The 25,912-nt window shown below is 42.1% G+C and overlaps 1 protein-coding gene across 3 annotated transcripts in view; it reads right to left on the bottom strand.

Annotated features, from left to right (window-relative positions):
* The window catches only part of LOC126190737 (ankyrin repeat domain-containing protein 13D), a 124,432-nt gene that overhangs the window by 31,720 nt on the left and 66,800 nt on the right, over positions 1-25,912 (bottom strand). For 2 of the 3 annotated variants that reach the window (XM_049931234.1, XM_049931252.1), the window contains exons 5-9: positions 25,422-25,565; positions 24,613-24,681; positions 20,989-21,169; positions 18,070-18,295; positions 3,080-3,205 (exon numbers count right to left, since the gene is read on the bottom strand). In XM_049931234.1, the coding sequence (XP_049787191.1) occupies positions 3,080-3,205; positions 18,070-18,295; positions 20,989-21,169; positions 24,613-24,681; positions 25,422-25,565 (746 nt within the window). The remainder of the gene's footprint in view (positions 1-3,079; positions 3,206-18,069; positions 18,296-20,988; positions 21,170-24,612; positions 24,682-25,421; positions 25,566-25,912) is intronic. The other variant, XM_049931242.1, reaches the window with a different exon arrangement.

The following is a 25,912-nucleotide window of genomic DNA, read 5'->3' as shown; positions in this document are numbered from 1 at the left end:
TGCCGAGTACACTGCTACATCAGACTGCGCATCCGGCCCGCCAGAACAGTTACTATAGATGACCTATTGCCAGTTACGACACCCGGCTGCCTTTGGGAAGATACAAACACCTTAACAAATATGGTCACAACAAGAGGCTTCGGCATGATGCGCTAATAATGCTGCCTTCGCGCATTCAGCAGATGGCATCGCATTTAAGTCCTATCCCACCATCATTCATCAGCGATCGTGGACTGTGATGTATGGTCAGTCCTTGATGCTCAGCCCCATGGACATAACGCAGTTGTCACTGCCACTGCTGGGCCCCGAATCCCTGCTTACCACCTGAGTGCCTGCTCAGGGAGCTGCGAACCACCATGCCACCAGATGAGGGGATGAAATGAGGAGTTGCAACCTGCCCTGCCCTCACTGGGAATATAACATGGATCTCCGGCACTCTTGGGCTCAGAGCATGACATTGCCAGAGCCTTCATCATTACAGCCTGCAGTGGTGTGAGCCAGCACTATGGGCCTTCCCACGACACAGCAATAGCAGCTGCTGCAAGCGTCTGGTCCGCAGTCATGTCCAATGCAACCAGCCCTGTGGAATCACTGTATACCTGTAAATAAAGTAGCACTGCAGTCCTTAATCGCCTTCCTCAATTGTTGGGACCTCCTGCTTCATGGCAGCAACCCATTGGCCTGCCATCCGCTCACCTCCTACATTTCAAAAGAACTATAACGGCATTTCACTGGGGTGATTTATCAAAATCTCGGAAAATCTAAATCAGGATGGCTAAGCACATATTTGGATCGTCACCACCCTGAATGTGAGATCAGAGTGCCACTGCACCATCTCACTCCATTTCACCATAACAAACTGTGTAAGCGTATTGTCATATTGCTGGCTTAGTTGCGGAGTATCTTTGCAGGCAGTGTGTTTGCAGAGTTGAGCATGGGACACTGAACTGTTATGTTGTGTTGTGGTAGTTCTGCGTGTGAGAGGCTTTGTTACTATGGAAGTTCAAGTGTTACAGCAAGTGCTATTACAGTAAAGTGATGAAATATGAAAGTGATTCAGAGGGAAGTGCGTAATGATGTAATTAAAAATGTGCAGTGCCGCTGATAACGTATTTGTGTATCTTTCGTTGCGTGTCGCACTGTACATCAATCATCCGCGCTGTGTTCGGCCGCTCAGAATGAACTAATGTCGATCAGCAATATAGTTTACCACAAAAGAGAGTATTCAAGTGCCAGTGTCTTGTAGTGAGCATGAGAACGTGCGTTCAGTCATCGCGTCTTCGCATCATCAACAATCAGCCGCACCGCAACGGTTACGGGCACGCTTGTAAAAGTGAGAACCGAGAACTGAAAAATTAACTTTATGAACGGTGTTACATTATTACTAGTATCAAGGAGGACTGGTACCAGATATCTGTCTATGCGTGATGAGCATAAGAACTTTCGTTTGATCGTTCGCTTCCGCATCATCAACAATCACCCGCTTCGTGTCAGTTGCGTGTAAGCTCGTCCAAGTGATATTGTGGACAGATAATCACCAAGTACTTAATTGGCATAGTCACTTATGACTTATAGAGTGTAAACAGTGCAACCTGTGATTTTCATATCGACTCAGAATATAGATGTTCATACCAGACATAGGACAGTGTTGTGCTTAACGTTGAGTGGCTCCCCTAAACTCGCTTGCATATTTAGATACATAATTTCAGGCAAGCCAGCAGCAGTGTGGAGCAGAACAGTATGACCGTTGCGGGATTATCAGGTACGTGGTGTGGACAGGGCGCAAGAAGCGGCAAGCAAAAACAGTTAGAGAGACCCCCTCCCCCCCCACCATTTGTACCCCCAGGTGTGTTACAACTGGATGAGTTTGTTTTCATGTCAGCAGAAGTCACAGACATCCTCATAGAGGGGCAAGCCTTCTAACAAACTTTCCTTCTGTTTATCCAAAAATGTGAAGAAGTCACAGGTTGTGTGTGTGTGTCAACAAATACAAAGATGTTTCTAATTCTGTCTTCATGAACAAATCTGAAAGAGAGATCTAGATAGTTTAATTATCAGTTTATGTTTGTCACAGTGCTGCTACCAAATAAAATGTGGTGATGAATAAGGATATGACTGTCATCAAATGTTTACAAAGCAGTTACTGATTTATTTCATACAGCCAGCAGCTAAAAATATGAACCCTTCTTTATTATTTTGTTGCAACAAAATTTCCACAAATACAGAAACTACAAACTGAAATTTAGAATCTATCTACCAAATTGACAAGTTTTCTTATTTTTACTGGGAATGAAACAAGACTGGGCTATAGGCAACTAGAAAAGTACAGTTGCTGGTGCTGTTCATTAACAAACTCTGTCTAGTGTACAAAAAGAAGGTGAGAGTTTTGACAAAGTTCCCTACATGTCAATAACTTTTGACCTTTAAACATCTTATCCACAAAATTTTAAAATTGCAATAAATAATATTGAAACATTTCTTCTGTTGTAACTAATACAGAAATCATTTTGAATGATAATTAATGTGTGTTACATACAATTTCTACAAAAAGGATGCAACAATACTGCACATTAACTTTAAATGCGAACATTTTAGGTTAGGCTTTACCGTGACTGTTATTGACATTAAATGAAACAAGTTTACTGTTACCAGTCTCCGTTTTACTTATCTTCAAGACGCATTTCAAAGGCTTAAACCTCCATCATTGGGTGGATTTGCATTAGTTAGTATGACATTTGGGTATGTGTTGTGTCAAGATTTTTTGGAGGAACTTGTGGCACTGTCTCCAGTGGTTACAGGTTCCTTTCGCTGTAGTAACACATCACATTTAATACTGCATGTTTTTAAGTACATCAAAGCGAAGCCACGGTCTATAGTGAAACATTCAAATCGGGATATGGTGCATACTGCATAATGAAACAAATTAATCCAAGCAAAACAACCAATCGACCCTATTATATTTACATATAAAGATCAAACGAAAGTGAAGCAGTTGGTTATTAATTTCTACTGTGCAGCAAATCAGGTTGTTTTTATGAAGAGAAAGTGCAATAGTTGAGATGACTTTTCATGCACTTACTTTGAACTTTTGTATTTTTGTGTTTATTTCCTTAGGACGTCCTATATCCCTTCCATGAAGATCTTCACTGTCGAAGTACTCCTCAGGGCTTATGTTACATGGGTTCCCCACATGACAGTATTCCTCCTGGAAAACGAAGTTAAGTAAATACAGTCACTGGCAGATTATATGCAGCAAAACATAAGTTAGATCTAAACTACATGAGTAATTTTATCAATTATGACGAATTACTACCTGCTTATCATTCTAAAATGGGAAATTATTTTGTGACACCCATTAAATCATCACATTAGTACCTACAAGTGCTTTATTTATTGTTCCAGTGTCTCATTTCCAAACAAAAGTGATTGGAAATTACAGGGTCACAATTCCTAAACTATATGAAATAAAACTGTCATGACTTCTGAACAGTTTGCATTATAATGTTTAAACTGTACAGTTGGCCACAGGGCATGATGGGAATTAGTATGTGCGTGCATGGTTTGGTTTAGCGACAAAGTCGATTTTCACTTGGATGTGTTTGCCAACAATCAAAGTTGGCGCATTTGGGTGACAGAGAATCCGCATTCTGCAATCAAGTAGTCTCTTCACCCTCGATGGGCGAGTTCTCCTGGACGGCACGGTGTCTACCGAAAGGTACATGAAGGTTTTGGAAGATGATTTCACCCGCATCACCCAAAGTGACATTGATTTTGACAAGATGTCATTCGGGCATGACAGAGATTGACCCCACTGAAGCAGGAGTGTGTTTGATGTCCTGGAAGAGCACTCTGGGGACAGCATTCCGGCTCTGGTGTACTCAGAGACCACTGGCATGGGCCTCGATTGGCCACCATATTCTCTGGATCTGAACACATGCAACTCCTTTTTGTGGGGCTATATTAAATACGAGGTGTACAGCAATAAACCCAGCACCAATGTTGAGCTGAAAACAGCCATTCAGGAGGTCATCAACAGCACTGACGTTCTGACACTTCAGTGGGTCAAGCATAATATCGCTATTCATCAGCACCACATCATTGTCAATGATGGCAGGCATATCGAACATGTCATAACCTTAACTGAATATCTTTAGTGACCTTTACATGTTGAATAATGTATGTACGTGTAGTAGTTCGTAACTAATTTGCGCTTTTTTTTTCTTTTCTTTTTTTTCCCCTAAAGTTCAATAATTGCCACCCTGTATGCAAGCAACACAACATGGTGAAAGTTGCCTCTATTTTTATCACATGCAAATAAATTTTGTTATTTGATCAACAAATATAAGAACACCACATCATCATCTAAATAAGATCATAACATGGAAAGTAAAGACAATAATACACAAAAAAGATATGATGGGCTGGCGAGGGCAGAAGCAGTGACTAACTGGTTAGTTCTGTTACTCGTTGGTTGATTTCTGGGGGTTGAAGGGACCAGACTAGAAAGGCCATTGGTACCTTTTTCCACTAACATGAAACACCCATAAGGAAGAAAAACAAGCAATGGAGAGGACAAGGGACGACAAAGAACAAGGAGGACAGACAAAGACCAGAAAAGAATTAAAAGCACACAGTGTGTTACAGTGGCTGGCTGGCTGGGGTGGGTGGGGCTGGGCTGGCTGGCTGGCTGGCTGGCTGGCTGGCTGGCTGGCTGGCTGGCTGGCTGGCTGGGGTGGGTGGGTGGGTGGGTGGGGGGGGGACAAAAAAAAAACCACCGTAGGCCCAAAATAAGGAAAAAAACACTCCTTAGATCGCGCGATAAAAGCCCCCTGCTTGAAGAAAACTCAAAACTAAGCCTGCCATTGCAGCAGGGAGCGTATCAGGCAGTGAAAACTTCTGCCTGAGTACAGTTAAAAGCGGACAGGCCAACAAGATGTGGACCACTGTCAACACTGATCCACAGCGACATAGAGGTGGGTTTTCGCAGTGCAATAAATGACCGTGCGTCAGCCAGGTGTGGCCAATGCGTAGCCAGAAGAGAAAAATTGAGTCCTTCCGAGAGGATGGCAAGAGGAAGCGCCACAAACCTGTATTCTCCTTGATGACTTGAAGTTTGTTGGGGAAAGGCAGGGTGCGCCATTCATCACCCCAAGTACCAAGGACTTTTTGCCGCAATACTGACTGGAGATGTCATTCTGGAAGGCCAATCTCCAGTGCTGGTCCACTGATAGCATGTTTGGCCAGCATGTCAACACATTCATTACCCGGGATGCCGACATGACTTGCGGTCCACACAAAAACCACAGAGAGGCCGCAACAGGCAAGAGTATGGATGGACTCCTGTGAGGAAAACACTGGTCGATAGCTCATAAACCACTCAGGGAGTCACTACAGTTAACAAAGGACTCACCTGAGCAGGAGCGGATATACTCCAGGGTGCGAGAGATGGCTACAAGCTCTGCCGTGAATACACTGCAGCCATCCAGCAATGAGTGTTGTTCAGTGTTTCCCAAGAGTAAAGGCATAACCAACTCAACCAGCAACCATTGAACCGTCGGTATAGACTACGATAGAGCCAGGAAACGCAGCAAGGATGGAAAGAAAGCATCAGCGGAGGGCCTCAGGAGGGACTGAGTCTTTCGGGCCCTGTGCTAAACCCAGCTGAAGGCATGGGTGGGGCACACACCAAGGGGGTATGCACATATGGGCCTGGAAAAGAGGTGGGAGAGGGAAAAACTCAAGTCCAGAGAGAAGAGACCGGACACGAACCGCAATCAGACACCCTGAACAGGGCCGCCGTTCCGGAAGATGGAATAACCGAGTTGGGGAACAGGAGATGGTAATTGGGATGCCCGGGCAATTACAAACATGCGCAGCTTAAGCGGCCAGCAGTCGTTGGCGCCGGATCCACAACGGAGGGACACCAGCCTCCACAAGTAGGCTGTCGACAGGGCTTGTGCAGAAAGCCCCAGTTGCGAGTCTGAAGTATAGGGTCAAGCAACCACAACAGGGTAGGTGAAACCAAACCATAAGCCAAGCTCCCATAATCAAGACGGGACTGAATCAACGCATGATACAGTTGGAGAAGGGTAGACCGATTGGCATCCCAGCTGGTGTGACTCAAGCAATGAAGAGCATTAAGATGACACCAGCAGGTTTGTTTAAGTTGCAAAATATGAGGGAGCCAAGTGAACTGGGTAGCAAATAGCAAGCCCAAAAACCGATGGGTCTCCACCACGGCAAGAGGTTCGCCGTCAAGATAAAGCTGCGGCTCAGGGAGAACAGTGCGATGCCAGCAGCAATGCATGACGCAAGTCTTGGCGACCGAGAACTGGAAGCCGTGCGTGATGGCCCAAGACTGCGCCCTGCAGATAGTGCCCTGTAGTTGCCGTTCAGCAACCGCAATACCAGTGGAGCTATAGTACAGGCAAAAGTCATCAGCATACAAAGAAGCTGATACAGATGTTCCCACAGCCGCAGCTAGTCCATTGATAGCAACTAAAAATAGGGAGACACTCAAGACAGAGCCTTGCAGGACCTCATTCTCCTGGACTCGGGTGGAACTATGGGAGGGACCAACTTGCATGCAGAAGGAACAAAGCAACAAAAAATTTTGAATAAAAATCGGGAGCGGGCCCCTAAAACCCCACCCATGAAGTGTGGTGAGGATGTGATGTCGCCATGTGGTATCGTATGCCTTCCGTATATAAAAAAAGACGGCAACCAGATGCTGACGGCAGGCAAATGCCGTACGGATGGCAGACCAGATTATCGGTCAAGTAGCCAACTCAACCTCCGTCTCACCATGCGTTTGAGCAAATTTCACAGAACGTTGGTGACGCTAATGGGGCGGTAGCTGCCTACCTCCAGTGAATTCTTGCCAGGCTTCAGCACTGGTATGATAATGCTTTCTGTCATTGAGATGGGAACTCATCCTCAACCCACATACGGTTCAAAAGGTCTAGGAGGTGTTGCTGGCAGGCCACCAAGAGGTGTTTGAGCATTTGATAGTGGATGTGATCTGGCTCAGAAGCCGTATCAGGGCAAGCGGCTAGGGAACTTTGGAATTTCCACTCACTGAATGGAGCATTGTATGATTCGGGGTTGTGTGTATGGAACGAACAGCTCTGACGTTCCAACTGCTGTTTCAGGGAGCAGAAGGCCAGCGGGAAATTCATAGCAGCAGAACTCTGAGCATAATGCTCTGCAATCGTGCCTTGATTCAGTACAAACTGCTCCATTTAGGGAAAGCCCAGGTACGCTGACAGGGATCTGATATCCATAGAGACGCCTTACCTTGGCACAAAGGATGGGACAGTGCAGGAGACAAGAAGTAGGCAACCTGTAAGATGTTGGGTGCAAAGCCCGCTACATGACAACAAGTGGCATGCAAGATCTTCGCGCATGATGGACAAACAAAACACACCACGTAAGGTATCCTTCCCCAAATGGCACGCACTAGCAACAGAAATTTGCAACACACACAGGCCGAAACGTGAGAGACTCCTTTTAGTAGCCTCTTACGACAGGCAGTAATACCTCGGGCCTATACTTACCCCTGGACCCGCAGGGGGGCAGTTCTGTTACTGACTAAAAACTTGTTAGTGCTCATACTAACAAATCATAGTTATACAGTTATACCACTATATAACATATAACTTGTTACTTCACCAGCTTATCCTAGTCAATGTTTTTTACACCACCCTTTTACAATAACAAAATATTTTCTCCTCAAAAATGGAGAAGGGGGAGGTGGGTGCGGGATGGGGGGGGAGGGGGAGGAACCTCTTGCTTTTTCTGTCATAAATGATTTTCTTATGTTAAAAAAATCTGTAACGCCTGAAGTGGAGGATTTCTTTAATCTACATCTCTGTAATATTTACAGTGCTAACTTTTTCTAAAACCAGTGAGAAACGCAAAGCCTGACATTCAGTTTTACTGTGCTGGCTCAGACAGTTTCTATATCTGCATGCTAAAAATGAAGCCATGTTTAATAATTTATACTTTCTGGCATGTTCAAAGCCTCTACCATTTCTCTGTTTGTTTCTTTTGTTACAATCTAGCAGTCTTTCACTGATGAGATTCTCACAGAGTTTATAGCTCTGTATTGGACAAGCTACCCCTCAACTATTGACACATAGGGAGTCATGTTTACATAGTACTCATTGTGCATTGGCGAATGCGTAATCAGTATAGAGAGGTTTAAGCGATAAAAGTTGATACCTATAAAAACTGGACAAGATTGAAATACAAAACTGTGATACGCTTACATTGAATTTGGATACATCCTTTATGTCCTGCTGTTATTGGCAGAGGTACTTACATTTAATGAAATCGGTCAGTGGGGAAAGGAACTAAGACACTTTTTAGCGATTTTCACTTTTTTTACATACATGTATTAAACAGACCAAGACGTACCTTACTGTTACGAAATGAACTATGTTTGGCTTCTTCCTGTGGGAATAACATGAGTTCAATTTGTTATATGCCGAGGAGAAAGTAATCAAGTCAGTGACTTAGTTCCTTTCTCCGCCGCATGTTGCGTCCTGCCAGTGACCTTGCACTACGCCACCTTCAAACTACATAGCGTTGGCTTGTACCAGGCAGGTGCAGAAAGTGTAACAAAACACTAACTTGGTGCCAACTTAGTGATGAGTCATGGTTATTGTTGATTGTTGTTGTAAGTTATAGAATGCCATCTTTCAAAATGTCTCCCAAATGAAAGCGAAATGAAAGTGAACACAAGAAGAAGGGAATCAAGGAGTCAGAGTTTACAGGTTGCCATATAATGACTACAGTGGGAAAGCAGTTTTTGGAAAATCTGCCAGTGCTGATTGCTGGTAAGGTATCAGTATTGACAGTTACCCATTCAACAAATTCAGTGTAATTAAATTCCATAGGATGTACTACATGCTTTGCGATTACTTAATAAATTCCAGGTGCTGAATGGAACGTTTCCAACATATCAGTGAGGATGATTGCACTGAGATGCTTTCAAACTTTTTAAACATGGAAAAAAAATAGTCAGGATATTTATCTACTAGGGTTAATTATGGCAGGTGACTACGAAAAGAAGGCCACGAAACGTCGTCAATAACATCGATAGCATCAACAAACAACATTCCTTTGTTTACCATGCCATTGTCTGTAGTAGAAGAGTTCGTGTCTGCAAACATGTTTTTCTCAGTCTTCATGCTGCATCACAGAAATGTGTTTTTTGTATTTGCCAGTTACTAGTTAACGATCAAATTTCACAGGACATGGGTAGGACAAATCCATGCAGAACCAAAAGTTCAGAAAATGTAATAAATTTGATAGATAGCCACATTGCATCTTTCCCAATCAAAGACACTCATTATGCTGGGAAGGAAATGAAATACCTAGATACGCACTTGGATCTGAAAACTATGCAGGCAATATTCCTTATAAAGTACCCAGACATAAATGTGAAACAGACTTCTATAGGAAACATTTTCTTGAAATTTACAATTTCCCTTTCAGTCATCCCCAAATTGATATATCTGGCAAACATGAGGAACTTCAGGCTAAGTTAAAAAGTCCAGATATCTACTGACTACAGCAGTAAAAGAGCTACATAACTTGAACTGGATATTCACAAATGGCGCAGCAGGGCATTTTATAAATTCATTAATATAACTAAGCAAGAATGCACGGGCAGGGATGACACGGTTGGACTAACTTTCAACTCCATGCAAAACTCTCCTCTGCCAAACCTCCCAGTGCAGGAAACATTCTATCTATGTCAGTTGTGAGTTAATCTTTTCTGCATTTATGATACAAATTCTAGGCATTCCACAGTGTGCTAGTATCATGAAGGTGAAGTGAAAAACAGAGAAAATGAGGTCTGTCCATTCCTGTACCACTACACTGAAAGCTATGTATGGAAGAATGTTACAGAAGTACACCTGTTCTCAGACTGGAGCATCTGCTATAAATAGAAATAATACCGTGGTAAGGATGCGCCTTGCACTGAAAGATACTGAAAATTGTTTTAAAAAATCACTCATACAATGATCTCTCTCAGATGCTGCAAATGATACACTTAAATATTATTTTTGCCTGGACTCAAACCAAAATGCAACCGGGCTCCAAACTATCTTTGATAGATTGGTTTGAATTCAAGTAATGAGTAAATCTGCAGGCTCATATTTCTGAGTAGGTTACACACTCTTCTGACAACAACTCTTTCGTGATACCAGCATCATATTGGAAATTCTTGGGTGGGTTACAAGTAATGGAAGATAGCCAAAAAGAAGATAATACAAACAATATTTCTGAGGTTTGAATCTCCTCCTTCAGAGATAACTGCACACACGTGAGCACACATACCCAGACACACACACCTGCACTGTCCCAGCCAATTGACCAATTTCAGACACTGATATTAGGTGAAGTGGGCAGGGAGGGAAAAGAAGAGGTGGAGGGAGGGAAGGGTGATGACTGGGAGAGAGAGGCAGCAAAGAAATGTGATAGTTATTTGGCACCAGAGATTCTGTCTTGGTACAGCACAAGAAGTTGCCTAAAGCATCCAATGAATTGGAGAAGTGGGTCAAGGTATACAGAGGACGGGGTACACCGGACTAGGGAAACCAATGAGGGAAAAGTGTGGGTGTAGATTAAAGCAGTGTAGTGGAAAGTGTATGAACAGTGGTAAAGAATGGTATGAGGTACAATTTGAAAAAGATTGATGTCAGAAGGATTCCAAGATTGCATAGTGTGTAAGTAAGAACAGTTACCATCCTGATAATTCACAGAAGCTGGTACTTGAGAGGGATCCAGATCTCACCACATGTGAAGTAGCTTTTGAGGTGAGCATATAGTGCTCAGGAGCATATTCCGCATGTTGCTTAACTTTGGTCTCGGCCATAGTGATGATTCTTTTGGGGGAACAGCTTGTGGATGGTTACGTAAGCCCACATAAAAGGCTATGCAGAGGTTATGGAAAAGTTTGTATGTAACAAATGGTGCGAATTCAGTGTTATACAAGGATGGAGAAGGGTATTTCGTAGGTTACATGGGCGACAGAACAGCAATTTGAGAAAATTGGGAAGGTTGTTCCTTATTTCAAGGCACAACGAAAGGTAGTCGAAGCCCTGGCACAGTACGTGGCTTTGTTGTTCCAGTCCAAAGTGATATTGGGTAATGAGAGATGTGCTCCTTTGTAGCTGGCTCATGAGAGTGGTTGGATAGTTAGGGCATGTGAGAATATGGCACGGAAGATATTTTAGTGGACTTGGTTTATAGTTTACTGCCTGTATGGGAAGGCACTATTTAAAGACCTTCAACATATTGGCCAAAGGTTGCTCGTCTCAGTAAATGTATTGTCCATGCCATGGATGACCACACCATATGAGAAAGACTTTTTGGCATGGAAGGGTTGGCAATTATTTAAGAGGAAATACTACTTGACACTTGGTGGGCATGGTGTGGGACAAAGGTTTCTGTGGAGCCACTGGACAGGTGGAGTTCAACGTTCAGGGGGTTAGCACATTTTATTTATTCACATCAAAAGTGCTGAATACAAAGCAGAGAAAAGAGAAAAAAACAGACTAAATCATAAAATTAATACACGCAAAGGAAATATGCATACAATGTGAGGCAGTTAGTGGCATACAATAATAGTTATACATCAACAGATTAAAAATTCTAAATATAAGCAGATCAAAAATTAACAATCTCAATTATACACGTGCTTGGTGGTCTGTTTGGTTCCAAATTTGCATCAAGTTAATAGGTCCCCAAAATAGTTCCGTTTGGCCATATTATCCTTTATTCTATCTATCCAACATACTTCTTAGTCTGTTGAGGGACTTCAACATTTCCCATTGCAAATTTTCAGCCGTGTGTGTGTGGAAAAGGGGGGAGGGGCTGGACTCTGAAGGTAGGATCCATGATGTGATATCTGCATTCCTGTTTGTCCTGCCATTGACGGTGATGCACTACCATTGATGGAAGTTTTTAGAAAGAAGCACTTCCACTTAAGCTGACAAAGGTGAGGAAGCCAAGTCAATCAGGCGTCGAAAACCAGTCCTAGGAATTGATATGTCTCCACTACAGTGAGTGGATGGTCATTAAGGTAAAGTTCTGGTTTGGGATGAATGGTATAATGCTGACAGACGTTCATAACACACGACTTTGCGGCCAAAAACTGGAAACCATGGGCTAGAGCCCATGACTGTACCTTGTGTATGGCACCATGTAGGCACCCCTCAGCAACAACAGTACTGGTGGAGCAGTACGAAATGCAGAAGTCGTCTGCATACAGAGAAGGTAAGACAGATGACCCTACAGCTGCTGCCAGACCATTCATGGCCACTAAAAATAGAAAGACACTCAATACAGAGCCCTGCAGGACCCGATTTTCCTGGACATGGGGGGAACTATGGGGGGAACTATGGGAGGCACCAACTTGGGCACAGAAAGTACAAACCAACAGGAAATTTTGGATAAAAATTGGAAGTGGGCCTCAAAGACCTCACTTGTATAATGTGGCAAGGATATGATGTCACCAGGTCATGTCATATGCTTTTCGTAAATCAAAAAAGACGGCACTGTGTGTTGACAAACTGATGGACACAAGATCATCGGTGGTGGAGCGACCCTGGTGGAAGCCACCCTGACATGGAGCCAGTAGGCAACATTGACTCCAGGACCCAATCCAACCGCTGACACACCATACATTCCACCAGCTTACAAAAAACACTGGTGAGGCTGATGGGCCGATAGCTATCCACATCAAGTGGGTTTTTACCGGGTTTGAACACTGGAATGGTGGTACTCTTCCGTCATTGTGATGAAAGACACCATTACACTAGATCCCATTGAAGATGACGAAGAGATGTCACTTGTAGTAAGACGAGAGATGTTTAATCATCTGACTGTGGATCCGATCTGGCCCAGGATCTGTGTCGGGGCAATGTGCACGGGCACTGAGGAACTCCCACTCTGTAAATAGGGCTTTATAGGGTTCACTGTGGCGTGTAGTGAACGAGTAGAGTTTCCCTTCCAGCCGCGAAAGGCTGGGGGGGTAATTTTCCGACGCAGAGGTTCGGGCATGTTATGTTAACACCGGGAGCACCTGTTGGGGTCTGGTACCCGAAAACATATTTGATCTTTGTCCAGACTTGGGAAGGTGATGTATGGCACCCAATGGTCGAAACATATCTCTCCCAACACTCCGGCTTACATCATCTGATAAGTTTGTGAACGCGGGCACAGAGCCGTTTAAAAGCTATGAGGTGCTCCATGCAAGGGTGCCGCTTATGCCGCTGTAGAGCTCTCCGACGACGCTCCTTAATTGCTTCGGTGACTTCTGGGGACCACCAAGGGACTGACTTTCGCCAGAGGCACTGTAAAGAGCGAGAGATGGTGTTTTCTGCCACAGAAACGATTGTTGTAGTCACCTGCTCAACCATCACATCAATGTTACCGTGTGGGAGAGATTCAACAGTGACACCAGAAGTGAAAGTTCCCAGTCAGCCTTGTTTAAAGCCCATCTACGCAGGGGTCTGTGGGCCTGACGCCGGGGCAGTGACAGGAAGATGGGGAAGTGGTCACTAGCACACAGGTCGTCATGTGCTCTCCAGTGGATGGATGGGAGAAGTCCTGGGCTGCAAATTGATAAATCAATGGCCAAGTAACTACCATGAGCCACACTGAAATGTATGGCAGCCCCAGTATTTAAGAGGCAGAGGTGGAACTGAGACAGTAAAGTTTCAACATCTCTGCCTCAGCCAGTAAGCACGGTGCCATCCCGCACGGGGTTATGGGCATTAAAATCTCCCAGAAGTAGGAAAGGTTTAGGGAGTTGATCAATCAGTGCAGCTGATACATTCAGGGGTACTGCACCATCTGGAGGAAGATATACATTGCACACAGTTATTTCCTGTCTCGTCCTTATTCTGACAGCCACAGCTTCAAGAGGGTGGAGGGACACAGTTTCACTACAGACTAAGTTTAGGACATAAAGGTAAACTCCACCTGACACTCGATTATAGTCACTACAGTTACTATAGTATCCCTTATAGCTGCAGAGGGCAGGGGTCCGCATTGCTGGGAACCATGTTTCCTGGAGGACTACGCAAAAAGCAGGTGTACAGCTTAAAAGTTGCCACAGCTCAGTCAGGTGGTGGAAAAAACCGCTGCAATTCCACTGGCAGATGATGTCATTGTCAGATTGGGAAGGCATGGAACATTCAACAAGGCAGTTCATGTCTCACGGTCACTGGCTGCCACTGACTCTTTACCTAAGCAGTCTACATCAATTGTGTCTGAGGGTCCGGTGAGATCTAGGTCCTCAGTGTATGCCAGAATCTCCACCTCATCTGCAGACGCATAGCTTGTAGGTAGCGGTGGTGTGGGTGCCACCACAATTCCCTAGGTCTTGGGGACCTTCTTTTTGGATTTCTCTCGCTGCTCCTTGGGTTTCCCTGGCTGAGAGGACTTCACTGATTCAGTCTCCAGGACTGAGGATGAGCATGAAGCCCTATGACCAGCTGCTTTTGGGTTCTTCAGCACTGGTGGGTGTCATCTTTCCCACTAGCAGAAACCTGGGAAGGGAGTGACCCAAGGGAGCCTTACCTTGCGAGAGGAGCCGAAGAAGACATATGCATCTCTGGATCAGAAGTGGCAACTGATATCGCCGATGGTTGGGGGGTGTTGCTTCTGAAGTAGGTGGTGCGGGAGCAACAGGGAAGGAAGTGCCCTCCACTGTCAAGGGGGCAGGTGTAGTCTTCTGGTACTGTGAGGCGACAGGAATGCGAGGAACTGATGGGGTGACAACTGTTCTCATAGCGATGCCATAAGAGTGGTCATAGCCACAGGATGTAGGCGCTAAAATTTTCTCTTAGCTTCAGTGTAGGTCAGTCGGTCCAGGGTCTTACATTCCATGATCTTCCTCTCTTTTTGTAACATCCTGCAGTCTGGCGAGCAAGGTGAATGATGCACTCCACATTTGACACAGATGGGAGACGGGGCACACAGAGTATTGGGATGTGATGGACATCCCTAATCTCGACATGTGAGGCTGGAAGTACAGCAGAAAGACATATGGCCGAACTTCCAGCACTTAAAGCACCGTATCAGGGGAGGGATATATGGCTCGACATAACAGCGGTAGGCCATCACCTTGACCTTCTCTGACAATGTGTCACCCTCGAAGCCAAGATGAAGGCACCGGTGGCAACCTGATTACCCCTCGGACCCCAATGGACCCGCCAGATGAAATGAACACCTCACTGCTCTAAATTGGCACGCAGCTCGTCATCTGACTGCAAAAGAAGGTCCCTGTGGAATATAATATCCTGGACCAATTTAAGCACTTATGGGGCGTGATGGTAACAGAAACATCCCCGAACTTGTCACAAGCAAGTAATGCCCGTGACTCGGCAGAGGATGCTGTTTTTATCAAGAGTGACCCAGAGCACATTTTGGACAAGCCCTCCACCTCCCCAAACTTGTCCTCCAAATGCTCCACAAAAAACTGAGGCTTTATGGACATGAAAGATTCCCTATTAACTCTCATACATATGAGCTACCAGGGCGAATAAGCTTCACTGCCATCCTTAGTCTGGCGTTCCTCCCATGGGAGGGGAACGATTTGGGGTCATATTTCTTATCATTGAAGTTAGACTTTGCCCGCTTAGAGACTGCTGGTGGAGGACCACCAGCAATAGATGACACACTACGCTTCATGGCGTGTCATCCGCCTGATGCCACCCACTCTGAGAGGGGATTCCATGGATAAAGAGAGTATTTCAGAATCAGGATGTGGGGTGGTTTTTAGTGAAGGGGTCAGTTAGTAATGGGATTTAGCTATAAGGAGGGGAAAAAATGCAAAATACATCAGCAACTGATATCAGGAGGAAAACACTGTAGACTAACAACAGAGATAAAGCTGGGATGTCACTGAACAGGCAAAAGTGAGAAACATATCAGAGGAAAATAGAAAAATTGATATGTGAGATGACTGTAAAAAGACACATGAAAAGTTATTTGAGGCATTGGGCTAGGAAACTGCAAAAGCTCAGTTTCAATGCCTGCTTCAAAATCTCAATCCCCTCTCTCAATATCAGCACCTCTGAATTAGAGAGATGGAAATTGTCCTTACAACACATCCTTCAATCCCGCATTCCTCATGGCGTCAATATCAACTAGCCCCCATTGTATTCTGATCTCTATACCTTTTCTCATGCCTCTGACTTCAATTCCTTAGTCTCCAACCACATATTTCTCTCCTCTCCTGAGCCCCCTCCCCCCTCCCGCTCCCAAACCTCCAACTCCACTCTATGTGCCATACACAACTACTGCTGCATGTGGCAAGATACCTGTTAGATGGTGCTATGACTGGTTATTGTATGTCAACTGACTCACACTGACTGTGCAACATTCCCTTTTCAGTTACTACTTTTAGGCTGGTTGTGTACTGGGACGCAGTCAATATAGGTAGGGCAAGCTGTTTTCTGTGTCGTGTGCTTTTTAATAGGGGCAGCATGCACTGTCAAGCATGCCTGCCACCTACTTCAACTCCTGCACAGAGCTTGTGGCAGTGGCAACGTGCTGTACAGTGAATTCATTCTACAACTAACTGTTATGATTTCAGAAGATTTGATAGAACTATTGTGCAGAAATCATCTTCTGTACCACATGACTTATCTCAATTGTACGGACAAAACTCTTAAAAATTCAGTGTGTGAGAGGATAGCTGAAGAAATAAGTGAAGTACTGCTACAGAAAATTACCTTAAAAATAAATTAGTACCAGCCTACAAAATAAACATAGTACCAGCCTTTGGTGAAATTTGCAGCCTGACATTACAAGTAAATTTTACAGCTGTTTCTTATTATAAAATCTTACATTGCAGTTCTGGCTTGCATTTTTGCTGCAATGGATAAAGTTAGTTTTTAGGTTTTTTTTGTCACTCTTCAGTGCCTCTGTCACCTTCCTACAACAGCATATTTACTGATGTGTAGTTGTGAACTACATATCCAAACTTTACCACATCATTTACCGACTAATTTCAAGAAGTTTCCTGAATATTCCAAACCAATGTGCATTTGGATTGTTGGCAGTTTCTACTGTTTGTAGTGGTTACACCTGTCTGTAATCAACACTTCGTTGCCATAATTACCAGAAACTTGGCCACTGCAGGTCACATCAGATTTTCAAGCAACGGAAATACTTCAACCCCCTTTAGAACACACAGCATTATTACCCCTTAATAGTTTATTTGATCTGGGACAGACAATTCAGCTGTTCCACTCCTTCTATTTGCATCTAACAATGTATTTACATTTACATTCCCACCAATAAACAGTCATTAGCCCTATATCAAATGCAGTAAATCTGTGATTCACATCAAATGTTGCTGTTAGTACAGTTGACTTTTGTTTTAAGCCCTGCTGATTTAGAAGGTTTATTTGTAGTCAATCATTTTTAATTTATTGCACCAACAAAGGAACAGTACCGCCACCACCACCAGGTTCCAGATCTCATAAGGGAATTATGACTACTGTAGCTGCACGTACCTGACATGCACTCTGCACTACAGCCCAGTATATGCCTAGCCTTAGAGTCTTTTGTTTACTTACTACTTGTGTCTAATTATAAGTTGTCTGGTGGCTGAATACGTGTTAGGCAAGAAAAGTCATTTTACAAACTTTTCAGTCTTTTTTATATACTCATTGACTACTCAACACTCTGAATGGTTATAGTCACTCCTTCCATTATTTCTTTTGTGGTTATCTTCATTCAATTAAACACAACCAGCACAATAAATGAAGAAAAACATGGCAACAGTAAATCACACAATTCAAAACAAAATATTTAAGCAAATAATTATTATAAGCTGTTGCCTTTGTAGACACTGAAGATGCCTACATGTTGGTTATAAAGAAAAACAACATTAAATACAAGAGACAAGCAAGAGTCATCCTCAGCTACAAGACGATCATGAATTATCTATTTCTTTTCTCTACATTTAATTTTTTAAAATTTATGTAGTAGTTTTATAAGATAATGTCTTTACATAAATCTCATGGGGCTACTTACATTATTTGCTTCTGGTACCACTTGTTTTTCTTCCACTTCTGCTATTCCAAGGAATGACTGCAATGGTGTCTTTGGCGATCTCGCTTTTGCTTTATCTGTTTCTGTAAGGTGTTCTGTCCGAGTTTTGGTAACGAGTTCTACATTGCTAGCTCCAAAGACCTTGCATTCGTGCCCATTGATTGGTTCACTTTTGTCAGATCGCCATCCCCAAATACCTGACTTATTCCTGAGAACAGATTTTAAGTTCAACAGTATTAAACAGAGGAAATATGAACAACTAAGATGCACAATTTTCTCCACCAGCACTCTACGATGTATTGCAAAAATTTCCTTCATTTTCACTAACAAATACTTGCATCCTCCAATCGTAGATGAACAATAATATTCGAAGAATGAGCAATAATTAAATGGTTATTAATTCAATCCTGCACATTAAAGTAGTTGTTAAAGTACATAAAACAACATAATCTGGCCAAAATCTATTAGAAGTGTCTTAGCGTGTTAATAAAATAAATTCCAACAGAACCTAAGAACATCAGAAAGAAAGCAGTCATCCACAGAATGATGGTTATGATTATTTGGGTTGAGGGAGCGCTCAACATCATGGCCATCAGCGTTCTGACGAAAAGTCAACATGAAATCTCATGGGTCTGTCCCCCCTTGCGGAGCAGTTTATAATGTACTAAAGTCTGCCGCCCTTCCTTACCAGTTTAGGAATGAGGCCTGACGGTTCACAAAATTTCACCACTCTGTTACCACTGGTATCAGTATCTGCGAGGATGGTGGGCAGATCTCCAGCGAGACCGAGGGCTGCCCTAATATAAGTATACAGGACACACATAGCCACAATATTCTGAACTGAAAGCGGCACGCCACAAATTTCACAGAATGGTGGATCCTCCTGCCAGAGGAGGAAGCCATGTGTGAAAGGGCTATGCCCAATGCGCAGTCTGGTAAGCAAAACCTCCTTCCGGTGGCGAGGCTGACACGAAAATCCACCAAGCGTTTGTCGTCAACTTGAGCGACCACAGTTTGTGTCTGACACCTGCAACCAATAAGTCTCCCACTGACGCACGATGCGTCTGTCAGAAAATGAGATTGCAACGGGATGGGACACTGATGGACAGCACCATCCCAACGTGCTTCCTTGGCAGCTTTGTCAGCCACGTCGTTACCCTATATCCCAACGTGGCCAGGTACCCAGCAAAAGATCACCTCCTTGCCACAGCGTTGGAGCCACTGTAAGGAGTCATGGATGAGCTGAATCAGTGGATCTATCGGATACATTTGGTGAAGTGTTTGCAGTGCACTAAGAGAGTCGGAACAGACAAGGAACTCGTACGGTGATGTCTGTGAACCTTCTCCAGTGCCGGCAGAATGCCATGCAACTCCGCATCATAATTTGTAAATTGTTCTGGAAGACACACTTTAAAAATCCCAACAGGGAAAACCACAGAACAACCGAGAGCATTCTCCTGCTGGGATCCATTTGTATAAGTAACGATAAAACTGTGGTACATACTTAAAACAGACGAAAACAAAGTTGTAAAAACCACATCTGGAGTACACCTTTTCGTGTACTGTGTCAAGCTTAAAATCACTTTGGCCTCTGAAGACACCAAGGCAGCAGTGCATGCCATCCCTGGGTGTGTATTTTCATGCCCATGAGATCCAGATCCTTGAGACAGTCCGTAGCACGTATATCAAATGGCTGGGTCGCTTGGGGCCCATTCCTGAACAGACATTTGAAGGTAGATTGGACCACTGAACTAAATGCCAATGACTGAGGTGACGCTGAGATTTTCAGTGCCTGTTAAGCCAAAAGGATATGTTGCCGAATCCAGAGGGGTGGTTCACCAGCCTTTGCACACAGCCTCTGAAATGGGCTGGTCCGAAAGGCTCCAGTCGATATCCAAATGCCCTCATGGTGGACAGCATCTAACATCCTGATGTAGGAGGTCAGGCCGATCCGTAGACCATGCTGCCATAGTCTAGGCGTGATCGAACAAATGGCCTATAAAACTGCAGGAGCCGGGATCTGTCAGCTCCCCATGTTTTTCTGCCTTATGTTCAACAAATGGAAGCCCTTTGTTCGTAGGTCTTTCAGGTGTGGGAGCCATGTTAATTCCAAGTCAAATAATAAACCCAAAAAGCGCACAGTGTCTTGAAAATGTAAAATACGGTCTCGCATTGTAAGCTCTGGTTGGTTAAAACTCCAACGAGCATGATTAAAATTGACACATATAGTCTTCTCAGGTGAAAACTGAAAACGAGTTGTCTGGGCCCAAGTTTCCAGCCTCCTAATGGTCAGCTGTAGCTGCCTCGTCGTCGCCGTAAGATCAGAGGAAGAGTAAAGATTGCAAAGTCATTCACAAACAAGCAGCATCTGACAGGGTTTATGACTGCAGAGGAAATGCCATTGATAGCGATGGCAAACAATTGTACACTGAGGACACTGCCCTGGGGCACACCATTCTCCTGAACAAAGCAATCAGACATGGCATCGCCAATGTGATAACGAAAACTCCGGTCCTCGAGAAAGGATTGGATCAGAAGCAGTAGGCATCCACGTAGTTCCCATTCTTGAAGTTAGCAAAGGACGTTGTGCCTCCAAGTAGTGTCAAACGCCTTTTCAAGGTCAAAATACACACAAACTAAATGGTTTCAGCATAAGGAGGACTCCTGTATCACCATCTCCAGTGAATTAAGTTGTCAAGAGTGGAATGGCAACGCCTGAAACCGCACTGGGAGCGGCTTAGGTGACCTCGGGACTCTAGCAGCCAGATGAGGCGGCAGTTTGAAACATTTGATGTTCTTTTACTGGCATTTACTGCAGTATCTATTCTATCTGTTGAACTTGTATTAACATTTACTGATAAGAAAAGTTATTATCTGATAGTGTGCATTACTATCACCTACCTTTCAAAACTAATTTTATCCGTATCTATATAAGTTGTAACAATAGGTGTTGTAAGACGTGACGAAATTGCTTCTTCTGAAGGTTGTAGGAACTGAAGTTCTTCAGGAGATATCATACGCATCTGTTCAACATAGACTTGTTTTGTCTCGTGATCCACTTCCATCATAACAGCAGAATCACCTGATAAAATATTCAAAGACAGAGCCTGTGATCACTTTGTTTGCACAAGAAGCTATGAAGTTTGACATCTATTTTTCAGGAACCAAAGGAGGAGGAGGAGGAGGAGGAGGAGGAGGAGGGCGGGGAGGAGGAGATGAAAAAGAGTGAAGGAGATGGAATGCAGAAGTGTGTGTGTGTGTGTGTGTGTGTGTGTGTGTGTGTGTGTGCGCGTGTGTGTGAAATGTTTTAAATAAAGGTAATGTAAACTCCAATACTGATAGAGTTATTTAAGTCCAACATGTTGTAACTACTCTTCCACGATCAATAGTAATTTGTCTTTCTCCTCCTCTTAATGCCTAACAAGGAATCAAGATTCTGAATACCTGGGAATAAATTAGATACTAAATTTATGTATGATTCAAGGAACACCTCATATCATCATAGCAAAAAGGAAATCTGTAGTCGAATCTGAAAGGGTTGAGGATAATCGAAGACCTACTTTATAAATACTGCATATTTTTGCATATCCTTTTTCGCAGCACTGCAAGTAATCACAATGTACATAGCACAGAAAAAACACTTAACATTTCATCAAGAAACTTAATGTATTAGAGACAAATGATGGATTTATGTAATTAGCAGTAGCAGACGCAAAAGTATCTCACAAAACAAATATATCATTGCAAAATTTTTTTCATCAGGTTTAACTTGACGATGGACTAAATCAATTAAACTTTATATCCTATTGTTTTGCATTTGCCTACTTGCGGATTAGAATCAAGGGGCAAAAATATCAGTTTTGCGGCACTGTAAAGTCAGTGTAAACTCTCAAACATAAACTTGCTTCTACCACTATGAAATATGTGCAATCCAATATCACATGTATTTAACATACAGTTGAAGCATTGTAGCACCAAAAACTATGCTACTCTCAATATTCAGAACAAATCATCGAAGTAAATTTTACAAGGTATGCACACTCAACTCATTGTCTAGCAGCATAGTATTTCTTTAGTGCTGTACATAAGAAGCACCTAATTGCTGACCTAAGCAGTCAAACAGAAAAAGTCCATCTCAGAACTATTTGTCCATACACATCATTTTTCTTAGTAATTCCATGGTGCAACGATTTTTTAAAACTCATTTATTACTGTACATGCCTTAATTTATGCCCATAACAAATGTCAAAATATATCCTATTATCTAACAGTAAGTGGCAATTTCTTCTCATGACCACTGCTGAAGTTGATTTCAAAAAATTTGAAGCAGAAATATTAGTTCTAGGGTGTAAAAAGGACCTTATCAAAATGTGGAACACTATTTATAATTGTGCAGATAAAATATAAGGAAAAACATGAAAGGGAAAACTATTATTTTATTATGAGGGAGTGGAAAATCATCTGAACATATTCCCATTAACCAAGATGTCAGAGCGTACATCTTCCTTCTTACAGGGGCTTAAGCCAACTAAAAACCAAACCAAACATGTCTAGATATGTAGAATGAGATTTTAAGAGCAATTAAACCTTACAAAGGACCACATCACATCACTATTATATATTTTGATGATAATGTTGGAGAGTTCAATCCCTTTCTCCCTAAAAGTGTCTCAAATTACATTCATGCCAGTGGTTCACTGGGCACTGACTGATCCTTGCATATGAGCCTTAGAGTAAGACGGATTTTCTTCAATTCGGGGTATTAGTCTACACACACACACACACACACACACACACACACAGGTAACTTTAATAATTTGATACAAGCAGTTATACAAGCAAAAATTGATTATTGTAGATATCAACAATTTCTGCACTGAATCATAGGAAAGCTAATACAACACAATGAAGAGAAGTTTATCATACATTTCAATGATGCAACATTCTGCAAATATACGAATACAACCACTCTTCATAAAAGGGGCAGCCTATAAATTACATTAATGCAACATGTTTACTCTATGCAACAGTGATAGTGTTAAGTTGTAAACATTATACTAATATGAAAACAAAAGGTAAACAAGGAAATTTGATGAAGGCTGAGATATTATTGGACCTCCACTAAAGGAACTGAAAATACTACTACTTCCTAATGAATTCCACTACCTACACTTATTTGTAGTAGAGTTATATCTTTGAAAAATTCACTAATTCTATGCTTGATAAGAAAACCACTCTGAGAACAACACACACACACACACACACACACACACACACACACACACACACACACACACACAATAAGACACCATGTACAGGATCTCAGGTCTCCTTATCAATAACTGGTGAAGAGAAGGCTGAACTGAAAGCAGACTGAATTGATGTTGCTCAGAGAGCCAAATTTATAGAGTTATAATGCTAATTTCAGCCAGTCATAATGTAACTGTAGAATTAATGTCACTAGAACCAATGTGTTACTGCATCCCCTTCCTCTTTTTCAATCCCACAATAGATACAGTTCAGCAAACTGCATTTAGTATATGAAAACAGTTATATATAAGTTTGAGGACAAATAAAATGTAAATATAATACTTATGAAACCTTTGCTCCTGTAATTTCCAGTTTTTGAAGATACAAATGAAAATAAATTCATCAACACAGATTTAATATGCTGAAACTCTCAAAAATCATAAGCAATATCTATTTACATCGTGTCAACATTTACTTTCTTTCATGGCTTTTAGTTCCTGAACATTTCATCGAATTATCTTTACTGTATAAAACAACTTAAACACCTGTGCAAACCTGCAGTTTCACGCACTTCAAAATGTGTTTTGTCTTTTACATTTAAAAACTACTTGAAACCCTGGGCAATGACCGAGTAAATGACCAACAAAGATTTTGTGTAAAAATTATACTCAATAAGAAATGGAAGAAAAGCCATATCCAAAACAATGGTCAACTTGGACAGAATCTGAGAACCAATTAATTACCTGCAAAGAACACACAAAATACAACACTTTTCAACAGTGATTACAGAAACCCAATACATGAACAGACCTAAACTTCTGATGTGTTAAATGTAATTTTTAAAAATTCTTCTTAGAATTTGTTTCTTGTATGCAGAGACTGGTGCATTCTGCATTACAAACCATTTCACAGTTAAAAGAACAAACGAATATCACATGTACTTCATTGAAACATGCCCATCAAACCACCAAAGAAGCACAAATGAGAAATGCAAGGAAAATCAAGCAAACATTTACGTTTGATGAGGCTACTTTGGTAATACCTGTAATGAACCAAAACTTTGATCACATCTTGAAATTCCATACAATCTACAGGGATTAATACTTGAAATTAAACTTCCAGTGCCAGAGAACCAAACTGAATTAAATTTACTTTCTAAGACATTTCAACAACTTCTGCAGGAAAGTGCTTTACAGCTAGAGTGCTACAAAGAGTACAAGAAGCAACTCAATGCAAAAATAAAAGAAAAATGTATTTGGCCGAAATTCTCATCACCTGTTTCAGCTGTCTGCAGTTTGAAAATATAGCTTCTATCACAGCGGATCACTGTGGGAGTTGCTATGTCTGTTGAAATTAAGAAATAACACATACAGTAAGTCTATCCAGCATCCAAATACATGTCAACAATTTAGCTATTCATTTTATACTTCCCTTTTTTCAGCAACTGAAATAACTGATCAGGAAGTCCAAGTAGAAGAAAAACATGATGTGTGAAAAGGGTTATATTTCTATTCATTGCATTACCATAACAAGGATAAGTCACTACTTATTGGACATTTTCTCCCTGCTTTCCCTTTTACAGAACAAAACGAATGAGATCACATGTAAAATGGGATTAGTTTGCAGACGTGAAATATTTTCAGTAAACTCCTATTTAGCTGGATTCTTGTCAATGATGGTAACATAATCAGAAGCTTGTGGAAATATCTACAAACTCTTTTACAGATAACAGAGCTGTAAGAAATAAAATTGTATGGAGACAGAGAGTGGAATAAAAATCCAACTCCTTCATAACCTGCTCATTTACAACACTGTACTTTTTTCTTTTAACTTCAGCCAGTAATGATGTAGCAAGTATTAATGAAACATAAGAGCACGATGTGTAGCTGGTTCTAAACAAATTAAAAAAAGAACTGACATTTAGTCTTCTAAGCAGAAAAACTAAGTTTTATTGAAACCAAAACATTATTATATAATGCAGTAAAATTAACAAGTTCAACAACAAATTTATTACAGAATTACTACATTTAACAAAGCTACAAAATGCATAAACTATTGTCATAAGTCAAATGTGGACAACTTACTTTGTCCTTTAAATATATAGCTCCTATTTCCTCTCTGCCAGTTAGTCTGGTCAAATCCAAGAAGAGTAGTATCAATCCGTACATTTGAGCCTTGCTTATACACTTTATAGGTATCACTTGGACACATCCGAGATACCAGTGGTACTGCAAACAAACAAACTTTTTTATTCAAGTACTCATTGAAATGAACTAATTTTAAACAAAACCAATACTTGTGTTGATAGTCGGTGCTGAGTAATATAACTGGTGAACACAGTGCCACTTTTATCTCCATTAATATATACTACAAAAGCTGCTTCATAGGTCAGGGGGTGCACTACACAAAGGAAGCAGCTACTCAGTGAAGTAGAGTATTTGTGGAATACACATAGGGGTTATTTAGGCAAGGTTTCAGTTTATTATCCTTCACATACACACACAGAAATATCATAACAATGTTTTACTAACAAGGGGAGGGCTTGGGACAGATCTCACCAATTTGGTTCGAACTG

The sequence above is a fragment of the Schistocerca cancellata genome, chromosome 1 (assembly GCF_023864275.1).
Source record: "Schistocerca cancellata isolate TAMUIC-IGC-003103 chromosome 1, iqSchCanc2.1, whole genome shotgun sequence".
Lineage (NCBI taxonomy): Eukaryota > Metazoa > Arthropoda > Insecta > Orthoptera > Acrididae > Schistocerca > Schistocerca cancellata.
This window is presented reverse-complemented; position numbering and strand designations above follow the sequence as displayed.